General features: G+C 40.1%; 1 protein-coding gene and 1 pseudogene across 1 annotated transcript; both read left to right on the forward strand.

Annotated features, from left to right (window-relative positions):
• Positions 1–1,761: 1,761 nt before the first annotated feature.
• Positions 1,762–10,089, forward strand: LOC109087429 (arylsulfatase I-like). The gene is made up of 3 exons (XM_042768841.1): positions 1,762–3,897; positions 4,255–4,587; positions 4,670–10,089. The coding sequence occupies exons 1-3, from the start codon at positions 3,638–3,640 to the stop codon at positions 5,763–5,765; spliced, it is 1,689 nt and encodes a 562-aa protein (XP_042624775.1). The 5' UTR covers positions 1,762–3,637; the 3' UTR covers positions 5,766–10,089.
• Positions 10,090–10,538: 449 nt separating this feature from the next.
• Positions 10,539–16,039, forward strand: part of LOC109100282 — a 57,809-nt pseudogene continuing 52,308 nt past the window's right edge.

A 16,039-nucleotide genomic window follows, 5' to 3' on the forward strand; every position in this document is an offset into this window, starting at 1 on the left:
TATGTTTGTGTAAATCATTTGGTCTGGAATTCAGCCTTTTGAGAAAAGAGCAAAGGTATTATAGGCTAAAAGTAGAGGTGAAAGTCTTTTTGGCACCTCATTCGATCCAATTCAAGGAGTCGCTGTCTGCTTCCTGATTATTATTTTTACACTATTTCAACTCCAGGAAAATTTGATACCAGTGTTGACAGTTTTAATTGCAGATTGCATTAGGCACACACTGTTGAGAAGTATAGGGTCTGTAAGGTTTTTTTTGTTTTTTTTTTTGTTTTTTTTTTTTTAATGCAGCCATTAAGTGAAAGTGACGTGACATACAGCCAAGTATGGTGACCCATACTCAGAATTCGTGCTCTGCATTTAACCCATCAAAGTGCACACACACAGCAGTGAACACACACACACCATGAACACACACCCGGAGCAGTAATTTATGCTGCAGTGCCCGGGGAGCAGTTAGGGGGTTCGGTACCTCAGTCGTGGTATTGCCGGCCCGAGACTCGAACCCACAACCTTAGGGTTAGGAGTCAAACTCTCTAACCACTAGGCCACGACTTCCCCCCTGAGCTACTATTTTAAATATACTCCAGCACTTTTTAATATTTTTATATTTGCTGCTTAAATGCACAAGAAAAAAAAAAATGTGTAACAGTCGTATTGTGTTAAATAGTGAATACATTTTTAAGTAGCTCAGACTTCAAGCAAACCACATTTCTCTAACCACACATCACACTACTGCTTAATGAGCTTCCTGTGGAAAAGTTGCTAAGTAAAAACGTATCTGTAAAAAGAGACAAATGTGAGAAGATGATTTCCCTTTTGAAATGCACTTTGTAATAATATCTCCAAATACGCCAACACCCTGCATGAGAGCCTGATATGCACCTGTCATTAGTTGTTTAATACACAATGTGTAAATAACAGCATTAATTTTCTTTTTTAAATGCAGCAAGTTGTTATATGTATGGCCTTTTTTATATCTCAAGGAACATTCTAGTTGTCATGCCTTTTCTGTCCACATAGTGGAGCTATAGACTTTGAGTGATTTGAGGCTAATGCTCTCCTCATCTCACTGAATGTATGCATGCATACACACGCTGTACACCTGGAACATTTCCACTCATCCATTTATTAATAACACATGAGCTTTAATGCTTAATGGGCTGCTAAGTGGGTGCTAAGTAGGGAAGTCGTGGCCTAATGGTTAGAGAGTCGGACTCCCAATCGAAGGGTTGTGAGTTCGAGTCTCGGGCCGGCAGGAATTGTAGGTGGGGGTGAGAGAATATACAGCGCTCTCTCCACCCTCAATACCATGACTTAGGTGCCCTTGAGCAAGGCACTGAACCCCCAACTGCTCCCCGGGCGCCGCAGCATAAAATGGCTGCCCACTGGTGAGTGAGTGTGTGTTCACAGTGTGTGTGTGTGTTCACTGCTCTGTGTGTGTGCACTTCGGATGGGTTAAATGCAGAGCACAAATTCTGAGTATGGGTCACCATACTTGGCTGAATGTCACGTCACGTCACGTCACTTCACTTTGGCCACAAATGGGTTTACACCTCTATTGAGTGTGTTTGTGTATTATTCATGTATATTTAGTTGTAGTAGCATAACTAAAGAGCCACTGCTGTCCTAACTGACTTGCTAAACAGGCTTTGTCAATTTTATGAAATTATGTTAATGATTCTTTTTTTTATTTAATTATCCTCTTGAGAAAGTTTGTGTTTTGTCACGTTGTGCTTTCAATACTTTAAAGTGATGGAAATCCTGTAATTGTTTACTCAATTCGTTCCTAATCTAAATGACTGACTTTCTTCTGTGAAACACAAAAGATTTGTCTGACAGTTTTTGTCTGTTAGTGTCCTTCAGGCTTTCATTGTGTGGACAAAAAAACTCTTAAAATACTGCGTCTTTTGTGTGAACAATCCCTATAAGACTGGATTAAAGCTGAATTGCTCCTCGATATCTGTTAGTCTCTCTTAGTAAATTTTGCTTTAAATATATAGTTTTTGTATATTTGTGCTCATAAAAAAAGAAAATAACACATTTCTAATTTCTAATAAGTTCAAATCTAATCTAAATCCAAACCAGTTGCACTAAAGCCTGGATGACATTAATTGCTTACTACACAGTAAACGGGCAAGGCTACTCATCTTGAGCGAGTTTTTTTTTCTTTCTCCTCTTTCCCTCTGGCTGCCTCCTCCATTTTCTCTCCCTGCTCTGAAATGGCTGTGAAATTTCCCACTTGGGCGAGACTGTCGTCTGTTTTGGCTTAATGTAGGAAATTGACTCATTTTGTGGCATTGATTTCCTCTCTGCTGCATAGAGATCGCTAGCAGAGCAAACCTGAGAGCGGTCGATAGCCCTTCAGAGGGCTGGATATGTGTGCCGCACCCCTCCTCTCATTGGAGAGAGAGAGAGAGAGCGCTCATGTGTCATTGTTTGTTTCTCCCATTTTCTCACAACCCTCACCTATATAACTACATCAAGTGGTTTAATCATGAGAAATAAAAATGTATCTTCTGGGCCGGAGAATGGTCTTAAAAAGTGATATAACAGAGACATGCAATGGTTGCTGAAACTGTTTAACAGTTACCAACTTTTGTGTTCAGCAGAAGAAAAGGTGTCATACAGGTTTGGACCAACATGAGGGTGAATAAATGACAGCATTTTCATTTTTTGTGAACTATCCCTTTAAATGATGTGCATCTAATAATGTCATCTTTATTGACTGCATTCTCTTTGAGTTCAGTAGATCAGTGCTTGTCCTTTCTGTGAACACTTCCACAGTAAGCATCACTTTACCTTTATACAGGAAAGTCAGCCTCGACAGCTGTTCAGGGAACTCATTATCAGGTGAACGTCTTCATGTGGTTCTGAGGTAATTAAAGGATCAATAAAACAACATGTGAGGGTTGTCTCATCAGCACTGCTTTACCTGCACTGATGCTTGTTCTGGGTCAAAATCACTTATTATTATTATTATTATCTTATTATTTGTTGGGTGTAATACACTTACTGACCAGGTGGTGTCAACACTGTATTTCCTTTCATTTTTTTCCAATTGCCTTGTATTTTTATTATAATTTTTTTTATATATATATATACAGATCCCCCATCAAGAAACAAATGCACCATCACAGTGAAACTTAATATATATTGTATACAAAGTGTTAAAAGTATATCTGCTACAAGTTTATCTGCTATTTACAACTGTAAATATCTTAACATTTATAAAATCAAGTTATCAAGTTTTGTTATTTACCAATGTATAACATTCCAGACACAAACACATGATCCTGTAGGTTGGTGTGCTAGAGGAATGTAACAAGGTCCTGTTAGAGGACAGCAGTGTTTACTCTCAGACAATTCAGCTCCGCTCACAAAGTTACTCAGACATACAGAATGCCACCCTGGACTAACAAACTGAGAAGAGCTACACAACGAGTTTCATTTATCCTTTACTAGTTTTTAACTAAATTAAATCTACTTTAGTGGGGAAAAAAGACCTTCAGGCTGCTAGATGGAGTATAACAGCAAGCAATTTCTGTTAATCTGGCTTGGTTCAAATTGAACGTCAACATAAGGAGTCACCAAAGGGTTAGTCAACGGACAAGCAATTTGGTGGATTGGTGGCTACATTATGGATGCGCTGGTGCTTTGCTTCTCCTTGGCACTAGGACTAATACAGACTACAGAGGAAAAGGTTCTCAGACGGGGCACAGTTCCCCCACATATTGTTTTCGTGATGGTGGATGACCAAGGCTACAATGACATTGGGTACCATGGCTCAGAGATCCACACACCCGTGTTGGACCAGCTGGCTGGCGAAGGGGTGAAACTGGAAAACTACTACGTTCAGCCCATCTGTTCCCCCACACGCAGCCAGCTTATGACTGGACGGTAAGAGACCCAATATTGTTTTTCTAATGACACTATTTTGTTTAAACACTGCATGAATCTTACTGTATATACATATTACAATTATGTACATACTACTATAAATGAAGTTAAACCCAGTGAATTTATTGGTATAGTCAAGGGTTCCATAAATCCAGACCTTGAGGGCCGCTGTCCTGCAAAGTTTAGCTTCAGCCCTAATCAAAGACTTGTGAGTAAGCTAATCAAGGTCTTCAGAGTTTGATCAGGGTTTGAGCTAAACACTGCAAGGCAATGGCTCTCCGGTGCGAGATTTGAGGAACCTCGCTGTATTATCTGTGTTCCTCAATCACAATCACCAGCTACCATCTATTGCTTCAGGTATCAGATTCACACTGGGCTTCAACACTCGATCATCCGTGCACGGCAGCCCCTCTGCTTGCCCCCCGACATACCGACGCTCCCTGAGAGGCTCCGGCAGGCTGGCTACAGCACTCACATGGTAGGGAAATGGCACCTGGGTTTTTGCCGGCCTGAGTGTCTGCCAACAAGCCGTGGCTTTCAAAGCTTCCTTGGATCGCTGACGGGCAGTGGAGACCATTTTAGCTTCCAAAGCTGTGACGGTACAGAGGCCTGTGGGTTCGACCTGCATGATGGAAACCGGCCGGCCTGGGAGCTGAGTGGGAATTACTCAACAAGGCTTTACACTGAGAGGTGAGAAACAGCAACCATTTGTGAACCAAATACTGTGCTGCATCGAGTCATGTAAGATTTGTGCTCATTTGGACTCTTGCAGAGTGAAAGAAATCCTGAGAGGTCATGACCAGCAGACACCCCTGTTTCTATATGTGGCCCTCCAGGCCGTGCACACACCATTACAAGCTCCTGGGCATCTTCTCAGACGCTACCAGACCCTTGGCAACAGACCTCGGCGCCACTATGCTGCAATGGTGAGCGGGGTAGATGAGTCAGTAGGGGAGATTGTCAGTGAGCTGCGTGAGCGAGGCTACTACAACAAGTCTGTGCTCATCTACTCTTCAGACAACGGGGGCCAACCTCTCTCAGGGGGTTGTAATTGGCCCCTGCGTGGCGGGAAAGGCTCCTACTGGGAAGGTGGAGTTCGAGCAGTTGGTTTTGTACACAGCCCACTGTTGAAAAGGAAGAGGGTGGTGAGTCAGGCTCTGATTCACGTTTCCGATTGGTACCCAACCTTGCTGTCTCTTGCAGGATATAGAGAATCTGATTCCAGCCACCTGGACGGCCAAGATGTTTGGGGTGCTATAAGTAGCGGCCTGCCCTGTCCACGAACTGAAATCCTCTTCAACATTGACCCTGTGTCACGCAGGCTTGGAGAAGTCGACCCAAGACTTCTAAATGTTAATGGTTTTGGGATCTGGGATACAGGAGTGCGTGCAGCCATTCGAGCTGGTGACTGGAAACTTCTGACAGGGAACGTAGGCGATGGAGACTGGTTTCCTCCGCAGACGATGCCGGGAGGTCCGCAGCAGTGGCAGGGCATGGAAAAGAGACGTGACCAGCGAGGGAAGTCTGTCTGGCTTTTCAACGTCACTGCTGATCCCTATGAGAGGGCAGATTTGGCAGAGGCACGGCCTGAGGTGGTCAAGGTACTGTTGGCCCGACTTGCTGAGTACAACCACACTGCTGTGTCTCCACGCAATCCACCGGACGACCCGATGGCTGACCCGCAACTTCATGGAGGGGTGTGGACTCCCTGGCTGGGTCAGGCAGAGGAAGGAGATGAAGGGGATGATGAAGAACCAGACAACACCAACAGAAAGGCCAGATCCAAGAGTACCTGCAGAGTCTGCAAACTCAGGGCCTTGTTCAAAAAGGTTGGTACCCGTATGCAAAGGGCCGCTTTGTTCTTGTAGTCAGAAGAGCTAGTTGTGGACAGGATTTCTGCATCCACAAAGCCATTTTTTGCTGGCAGTGTGAAAATATTTGCAGCGACACTGAACTGTTTATGGCCTTCCCGCATTATTACACGGTAGTTCAAAGATTTCACTTACCAGCCATGAGCTTATTAGACAGTTCCCATCTGTATGATGCAATGGATTTAACCGAACAGTTCAGTTCCTTTTGTTAATGGAACTCAGACAACAAGCAGTCTGGATTTGATCACATGTAATTTCCACAAGTACTTAATGTAGATATTGCTGGGTCTTTATTAGATGATACAGTCATTTGAATACAGAAAATGATGTAAGCAGTGGCATTGATTTGATCGGGAATAATACAGCATTTATATTGTTCTCCACTTGTTCATGGACCAGTGTTCTCTTATCCACCCTCTGGTTCACTTTCTCTCATCTATCTGTTCTTTCTCTGACAAGCCTCTGCCTTGCACTCCTCCTCACGCTTCTTTCATTCTCCTACCTTTTGCTTTAATGCTTGTGCTCTGACATTACCCACCACAACCAGAATAACACGATTCTTCATTGTTTCTTCACTTTCTCCTCCACCTGTTCCTCTTGCATTCCTTCCCAGTTTGAGTAGATCAGGTCAGTGCAGATGTAAAAGCAAGAATGTCAGAACAAGAAAAAGAGCGATAAACTAAGTTATTTTCTGTAAAACGAGGGCTATTTGAGGAGGAGGAAAATCATTCTTGGGTTTGAAGGCTGTGTGCCTTTATACTAGACATTCTTGGCCTGTTCATCTCCCAGTTTCAAGAGACTTTAACTCGATCACAAGACGTGATGAAATTTGCTCTGTATTCAGTGTAATGCATATTTTGAACTAACAGTTTAGAAATATTTTGAATATTTAAATTTTACCTCTACGTATGTAAATGGTTTTACTCTAATGTAAATGTATTTGTGATTGTCTTCTGTCAGCAGTGGCACCCCTACAAAATAATCCATCCTTTTGATTTGTTCACAATAACATAGTCCTCCCATGAAGATGTGTTCAGTCACAAACCATAAATGAAAAACTAACCTCTATCAAGCTACAAAGAAGTGACCTCCATTAAACACATTCATATGAAGTAATTAAACAAGGAGAATGTTTCCTTAAGTTCTACTGTAAGGAATGCTTCACTGTTGCAAGATAAGGAATCTAGAGCAAGGTAAAAGTCAATGCACTGTTAAAGACAATGTTAGTACGTAGTTAAGATAATGCAAAACAGATGTTTACCTTAAGAGCTGCAGAGCAAGAATTACTGTATCTTTTGTTGGAGACTGTTGTTGTTAAAAAATTTATTAAACCATGATTCAAACTGACTGATCTGCTCCTACTTTCCAGCAAATTGTTATTGCTTAATATTGTGATGTTCTTTTGTTAAAGTGTTAAATGTAAAAGGGCTAGGTGGCCTAAACATGAAAATTTCATCATTTATCTACCCTCATGTCAAAACCTGTATGACTCTCTTCTGTTTTTTAGTCCATACAGTCAAAGTCATTTGGCACCAGAACAATCTGGTTACCAACATTCTTCAAAATAGCTTGTGTTCAGAAGAAGTAGTTATATTATATGTCAGTCATACAGGTTTGGAACGACATGAGGGCTAGTAAATGATGACTTCATTTTCATTTTTGGGTGAACTATCCCTTGAAGGCGTGAATACATTTGCTCTAAACTTGTGAAATTACATAAAAACTACTTCAGACATATATTTTGGAAACACAAAGTCTAGTGTGGCCACACCTTTATAATCTCTGATGTAAATCTGTTGTATACTTATCTTAGGTCATAGTCCAGAGGGCATTTTTATTTCCTGTTATTATTTGCCCATTCAAAAGAAGTGAAAAAACTCTGGAATGTACCTGGATGAATTACAACTACATAACTATAAATGTTATAATTTGACCAATACAACAAAAACACTTCCTCCTCCTGTTTATCTCTGAAAACAACTCAAAACCGCAACAACCCACTTTGGAAAGACTTCAACTGTGGTAAGAATGCACAATGGGCTGGCCCAGAGAGAGAGAGAGAGAGAAAGAAACAAACCGATCTGACTAACTCCCTCACTCTGTGTATGAGTCATTCTGAACACATGCTGGGTTTGGCATCTCTTAAAGGTGCTGTGAGCGATTTGTTTAAGAAATACCAAGCATAAAATGTCCTTACTGCCTGACAGATACAGGCATTCAGGTTAAAAAAAGGGACTAGGGCTCCAAAAAAACTAAACATTTAGGGGCCAAATTATGTTTTTGTTGCCAAACTGCAGAATCATTTGATACAGATGGTTGAACGGGAACCCTGTTGTCCATGCTCACAATTTATCGTAGTGGATAAGAAACTACACCAACTAGTATGGAACAGTTACAGAAGACGCTGTACTACTAGTGTGTGTATATAGGAACTGAGTGCATAGCTTTCTTTACACTTAAACCACATGTTATGCTACATGCTGTGATGAAGGGATGTTGTAGTGTTATGTTTCTCAGGCTCATTTAGATCTGATGCCATCATTTTGAAGATCATAACTGTGTTTGTGCCACATAAATGTCAGTTTGTTTTATAAGAATAATTCTGCCTGTTTGAATTCAAATGTGTTGCATTATTTGTTTCCAATATGTCATATGCCTACAGTCATACTCCCAAACAAAGCTCTCCTGAATCGATTCAACCTTATACAACTGAGCCTCGCTATACTGGACAATAGCTTGTTTTTTGTAACACTTATTTATTTTTGGAATAACACCAATTTATTGCAAAACTCTTGAAATGTGTATATTGTACTGTGTGAACAACTACTCAGCAATGCTTGAAGTGGATGTGTATGTCACTGTAACAGTCTTCAATTCATTCCCAATGGGACGTACCCAAAAGGACTCTCTCCAGTGAGGGAGTAAGCTATGAACAGCTTGATTCACGGTCTCATTCGGTGTGTGTTCACTGCTGTGTGTGTGCACTTGGATGGGTTAAATGCAGAGCACAAATTCTGAGTATGGGTCATCATACTTGGCTGTATGTCACGTCACGTCATTTAACAAGCACAACACAGCAAAAAAGATGTACTGTAAAATAGTCATAAAAGAAACACTGAGACACACTTGTAACTAACCTTTTTGTACTGTTAACCACTGTGCATGTTTGAATTTGTAAACATCAGGTTGCTGACAAGTCTTTGAAGGCTGGGGTTTTTGTAAAAGTGCAGGTTATTGAAGGAATGGGGGTGGTCTAATTCACATTGGCGCAAGTTAGCAAAATGACTGAAATCGCTTACAGCATCTTAAATACATCCCAAGTTAAATGGTCCTGCTAAGAGCAGTAATGGATTACACATTTGCTTTACAAATCAATAAAGCAACATAATGCTGTGCTGTGGCAATATAATCATCAATGGGCAGCAGGCAACTCATTACAGGCAAATTATAATTCATAAGATGGTGATTGTGCTAATGTAAAGACGTCAAGTGTAATACGATACATTTGCATTAAGCCCAGCAAACTGCTCTTGATATTTTAGCCTGTTTTGTGACTCTTCAGTTGATCTTCAGTTACACAGATGAAGTGATAATGCGGTCAGAGCTTGACAGTGCTGATAACGCTTTCATTTTACTAAATCTCATTTTTAAACCTTATAACACACACTAACAGACAAAATAGGCTGATTTTGACACATTATGTATAACATATATAATTCAAACATGATCTGCATATATATAGTCTGTAATACTTAAAGCAGCACACTTTCCTGAAGAACTGATGCTGTCTGGCAGCAAGCCATCCATCCTCTGCTGCTGAGCTTTTGCAGAGGACTGAGTGTACCAAAATGTGGCTTTTCCCAGCATGCAAGGACACATTCTCATACACAGCCCACTGTACAGAGCATCAGCACTACGGGAACACTGCAATTAATAACCCCCCACCTCTACTCTGATCTAATTAAGCTTTCATATCAACCTGCCTCTGTGTAATTACAGTCCCTGCACTTCCTATGCATTCATTTCTAATCGGACTGTTTTGCTCCACAAGGTTGGCCATGAAAGAAGAGAGAGCATTTACAAGCATGAGACCGTGAATTGTTACATTCTTTTTCTAAGAAGCGATAAAAGTCCACATAATGGACTAATATAATGGCTGAAACCTGAAGCAGGCTTGCATCATATGAGTAAATCAATAACGTGGCAGAGTACATTTTTTCATCTGTTTGTGCATGCACACCTGCAAATAATAAATGACTTTGTACCTGTTGTTTTAAATGGCTGTTTTTTTTTTTTTTTTTTTTAAGATGGTCATTTAGAACCAAAAAGCCATCTGCATTTACATTAACCAGTGGTGTAGGCCTACATTTCTTGTAGTTTTTGCACGTTTGAATAAAATTCTATCAACCTTATTTTTAATGTAAGAGCAAATGTGTCCATTTTTAACTTCTGGTGTTTAGTTTCCTCAAGGCTTGTGGTGTCAGTAGCTTCCAGTCATAGCTTTACATAAACAGTTAGGCTGCTAATGTTGCAAACTGTTTTTTTGATACAATTGTTTCTATGATATATTTAGTAAGTTTTATCTGAAACGTATTCTGTGAATCGTCCATTGCTAAAATGTACTTTTGATTCGCTAAATACTTGGTTCACTAGCTAATGCTTTCATTACGAGGCGACTCTGACATGTTCGAATCAGATGCTGAGTTGTCAACTCCGATTTCAAACCGGTTTAACGAATGTATTCACCATATTCATCGAAAAGATCCGACTCCGAAGAACGATTCGTTCACGTTCAGACATCTCTACATGAAAAACACCGCACGCAGCAGTCAGTGACAGTCCACTCAGCAAGAAGTAGCTTTGTCGCGTCGCGTGCTCGGACTGTGTATGTCACTTCTCGACGTCGACAGAGAAGATCTCGCGTGGCTGGCAGCTACTCTCTCTCTCCACCTCCACCAACAACACACACGCCACTTACCAGCACCTCTCTCTTCCTTCACCCCCACCTCCTCCTTTCTCTCTCTTCTTTTGAGTGAGCGAGAGATCTCCCGAAACCTGAGCGAGGCGGTCCTGGAGACACCAGAGAGGCGATATCCTCCTAAAGCGCAACATGGCTACAATTGTAACCTCCACCAGGTTTACAGACGAATATCAGCTGTACGAAGAGCTCGGAAAGTAAGCGACCGCACCGCTGCATTTGTGTGACGCGTTACACGCTCTCTCTTCTTCACTCACTGCATTGTCTCATCGTGTTGCCTGTGTCTAGTTCAGTGTGTTGACAGCAGCCTTCACACACAGAGGCGGCTCGGGTTTGCATGTCAAAAGCCAGTGCAGCCCGCTAAACGAAAGCCCGATTGGGTCGATTCGAGTAGTTCGGTGTGTGCTTATCAAGCCTCGGGTTCCACGAAGCTCGTTTCTTTGTTTATCTTTAGATGCGTTTCCTAACATCGTGCTCGCGCGCTACAGGGTGCTCTCGGAGCCTGCGTGTCGTCGTGATGCGAGATGCAATACTTTGTCGACACTTTATCTAACGTTACATGCGAACGGCCATTCGTTTGAAGGGAAATACTAAAGTCTGAGGTGTTAGGCTTTGTGATTTGGGTCCACGTTTTGAATGCATACAAAAACTTTTACAGCATTCAGAAGCATTGATCAGATATCACTGATGACTGCTGCCGCGCAGGCTTGATAGGACGGTTTGCTGCAGACTTGTGTAACGATAGTTGCGCAAAATGCTGCTGTTTTGGGCATCATATATCGCACCGTCATTGGGCGGTTTGTTGCCAGTTGTTGTCCAGCCGCCAAAAACATCAACGTGAAAATGAAGGAAGTGAATTAGCGTTGCCCAATTCGTTCTGTTGAGTCGGATCGTTTTAATGAACTAGTTGAACTGTGGACAAAACCGGTCTGAACGATTCTTCGCGAATCGTATTGAGTCATTCAACAACTCGTGCAAATTACTTAAAGGGGTCCTATTATGCACTTTTACAATATCTTGATTTTGTTTTGGGGGTGTACTAGAACAGGCTGTCATACTACTAGGTTGTTCGAAAAACGCATTATTTTCACATATTTTACATTATTACAACACCACTCTCCACAGTCTGGCATGACATGCTCGAATAGTTCCTGTATCAAATGAAGGCCCGCCTTTTGAAATACGAAATGTGCTGTGATTGGTTAGCTGGGCCATTATGTGTTGTGATTGGCTCTACTCTGCGCCTGGTCTGGAAATGTCATGCCCCTTACCACAGCCGCCTGCTGCGAGCTTCAGTGAAAATTGTGCGTCAATATCAAATCAATTTGAGCTTGATTTAAACCTGGATGATTGTAACCAGTCTCAAGCTGTGTCTGAAATCGCTCACTCGTTCACTAATTCCTATAAAGTGTATGGCAGTTGAGTGGGCTTTATCAGAAAGGAGTGAACGGATTCGGACGGTGACGTATACACTGCGCGTGAGACTTGGAGCAGTTGCAAAAACATCGTCACATATGCACTTTTATATTACATGTAAATAATATTAATACCAATAACACTCAAAATTACTTTATTGTAATTATACATACCTCCCCGTCAGATTTGTTTTCGTTGATGGTATATTATTTATTTGTTTTGTAATGCTTTTATGTTCGTAATCATACTATTAAAATACTGTGAACAAAAATAAACAGACATACACACGTTCATAATTTTATGTATTTTTTTTTTTTTGTATCCTGAAACTCTCCCGAGCAGTGTTTTGAGCTCAGATAAGATAATGTTCATAGAGGGCCCTCAGGCGACCGTTAATTTTACATCAGGATGAATACGCTACCTACAGGTGATTTACAAACATTTTTTTAAATTAGCCACCAAATTTTCATCATTTTTCTAAGTTAACGATGATGCCACCTCAGTAAATTAGTATAATATTAAACTGAGTTATTAACTCAGTATTTATATTTTAATATGAATAATGTATGAAATAAACGTTAAAGCAGAAATAGTAAAGATGTAAACGGCATTCCTCATTCAAACTCGCTCGCTCCTGCTCTCTCTTCCAGCTAGTCGCTACTCCGCATTGGATTGTGGGAAATAGTGCTCCAGCGAGTGTACATCAGTTGTACACTCGAAATCAGAATGCATTTTATTTAATCGGAAATCAACGAATGAACTGTTTGGACTACAATTCATATTTTCCGGGAATTGTGATATCACAAATATCAACGAATGGGCGGAAACCTATGCTGTGTCCGAAACCACTCCCTATCCACTATATAGTCCACAATATCGGGTGCCAGCCATTTTGTAGTGCTGTCCGAATTCTGAGTAAACGACTTCATTCCCTACATTCGTTCACTACTTTTTACCCACAATGCATTCTGATTTCGAGTGTACAACTGATGTACACTCGCTGGAGCACTATTTCCCACAATCCAATGCGGAGTAGTAGCGACTAGCTGGAAGAGAGAGCAGGAGCGAGCGAGTTTGAATGAGGAATGCCGTTTACATCTTTATTATTTCTGCTTTAACGTTTATTTCATACATTATTCATATTAAAATATAAATACTGAGTTAATAACTCAGTTTAATATTATACTAATTTACTGAGGTGGCATCATCGTTAACTTAGAAAAATGATGAAAATTTGGTGGCTAATTTAAAAAAATGTTTGTAAATCACCTAGCCCAGGCCCAAACTCAAACCACTGGCACAGAGCCGCATCCAACTTGTCTGATTCGCTAGCATGTACAAGCATGTAAAATTTTGTTTTCCAGTTTTTGGAGACACAACCTATTGCATTGACATACATATGTCAGGCATTCAGACTTTAATATTGGATGGTATTAAATCAACAACCACAATAAAAAACAGCAGCTTTATTAACAGTTATGTGCCACAACATCAAGTCAAATGCTAAACTGGACATTTCACGAACAAAAACAGCACTAAGGGAATCAATGTGTGCCTATGTTTTTGCCAGCTGTTCAACTCCTGTCAACGAAAGATACCGACCACTTTATGACAGTGAGATATATGATATAACACTCAAAAATACTGATGGGAAATCTGAATCATTTCCACTAATCGGTTCTTTCTAAGAGTTTGTGTAGAAGAACAGGTTCAAAAAAGCGATTCAGTTGGACATTAAGTCATCACATGGACTCCAACATATCTGACAAGTTTTATTTACTAAGTTACTACTACAGTTATTTCCAAAAACATCTTTTTTTTTTACTGTATCTCCTTTTGAAGTGGACTTTAGACTAACTAAAGCTGAAAAAGTGAAAAAGCATAATAGGACCCCTTTAAATAGCCGCATAGCAGAGATGTTACAAATAAAACGTACCGTAAATATGTTTATGATTTGATTGTGTGAAGGTTTTATCAACACACATATGACACAGATTTGGCTTTAAAAAATAGCAGCTATAATACCTTAGTAAATAAACATAATAAAACATAAAACTGCAAATATACCTACATGTGTCTTAAATGAAACATTTTAAAATATGTAATATTTCATAGAATATGTAATTTTGTTAACACAGTAAAAAAAAAAGATGTTTTTGGAAATAACTGTAGTAGTAACTTAGTAAATAAAACTTGTCAGATATGTTGGAGTCCATGTGATGACTTAATGTTCAACTGAATCGCTTTTTGAACCTGTTCTTCTACACAAACTCTTAGAAAGAACCGATTAGTGGAAATGATTCAGATTTCCCATCAGTATTTTTGAGTGTTATATCATATATCTCACATAAGGTGGTCGGTATCTTTCGTTGACAGTAGTTGAACCGCTGGCAAAAACATAGGCACACAATGATTCCCTTAGTGCTGTTTTTGTTCGTGAAATGTCCAGTTTAGCATTTGACTTGATGTTGTGGCACATAACTGTTAATAAAGCTGCTGTTTTTTATTGTGGTTGTTGATTTAAATACCATGCAATATTAAAGTCTGAATGCCTGACATATGTATGTCAATGCAATAGGTTGTGTCTCCAAAAACTGGAAAACAAAATTTTACATGCTTGTACATGCTAGCGAATCAGACAAGTTGGATGCGGCTCTGTGCCAGTGGTTTGAGTTTGGGCCTGGGCTACCTGTTTTTCTTAACTAAAGGGGTGCTCGCACTGACAGCGATTTCTGTTTTGAGTGACAGCAACTGTTCGCAAATCTGAACGGAGCTTACTAGAACTAACAGCATAGCAACTTCACAGCCTCCCAAGATGTGAACACACCATAATGAGTTAGTTTAACTGATGTAGCGTGTTTCATTTAGCTCCTGCTGTTAGATACCATACCTACACCAGTCTGCTGCCAAAAAGCATCTTTGTCCATTCAAAAGTAGCTGTTCCCCGAGTACATTTTTTTTTTCAGCCAACATTTAAATAGTAAATATTTCAGTATAGTGGAGTAGATGTTTTAGCAGTGCCCGAATCATTTTTGGAGAGCTCTTAAAAGCCTGAAATGGACATATTTTCCATGTTTCCACTGTTCACATCACAGCTCACAATAGTTGCCTATAAGCAAAGTTGGCATTTTTGCAAGTATGTTAATCATTTACAGTGACATAGCCTATTTTATGTAGCATATTTAAAGCTGAATTCTTAGTGCCAGAGTATTGTTGTTGTCACATTCTTTTTCATGATATTGAGTCCAATAGAATGCAACAGTGGGGTTCCGGAAGTAAAACTCCTTTTCTTTTTAGAGGAATTTAATTTGAACAATCTTATAAACCTTTGAAGATGCACCTGATGTGAGCTACGATGATGTTGTTAATCAGTGGTATGGTTGAAGTCATCAGCCCACGTTGTTTTAACTTATTTTTTAATTAACCATGTTCAACACAACAGTGGAAATCCTGAGGAAAAACTACATTACCCAGGATTTTGCAGAGAAATCTGCCAATCAGAGAATCAAAGCAAATACTAGTCTCCCTAAGCTCTCTAACTTTTTTTACACAAAAAACATGAAATGTATTGTTTGTATGTGTGTATAATCAACACCTTTAAATCAATAGTTTTATATTTCTCCATAATTTTTCATTTGATTTTGTCGTTTGCAGTGTTTCATGGCATTGTAGTTCTCTACCTCATTAAATCGGTTGCTTTGGATGTTTTTTGGAAGTTGTGATTCCCCTCATAGCTGGTTGGTTTCATTCATATCTTACAAGTCCAAATCAAAGACTTTTTGGAAAATCCCTGTGGGAAAAGTGAAAACTTTCTTCTGGAACCAACTCTGCTCAAATGTTGGATGGGCACTGTTGCACGCTATTTGCTTCATTGTGA

The sequence above is a fragment of the Cyprinus carpio genome, chromosome A13, assembly GCF_018340385.1.
Source record: "Cyprinus carpio isolate SPL01 chromosome A13, ASM1834038v1, whole genome shotgun sequence".
NCBI lineage: Eukaryota > Metazoa > Chordata > Actinopteri > Cypriniformes > Cyprinidae > Cyprinus > Cyprinus carpio.

Coding starts and splice junctions, on each gene's coding strand:
- LOC109087429 (XM_042768841.1), top strand. CDS start 3,638: ATGGATGCGCTGGTGCTTTGCTTCTCCTTGGCACTAGGACTAATACAG. Junction 3,898..4,254: donor AGCCAGCTTATGACTGGACG/GTAAGAGACCCA, acceptor CTATTGCTTCAG/GTATCAGATTCACACTGGGC. Junction 4,588..4,669: donor ACAAGGCTTTACACTGAGAG/GTGAGAAACAGC, acceptor GGACTCTTGCAG/AGTGAAAGAAATCCTGAGAG.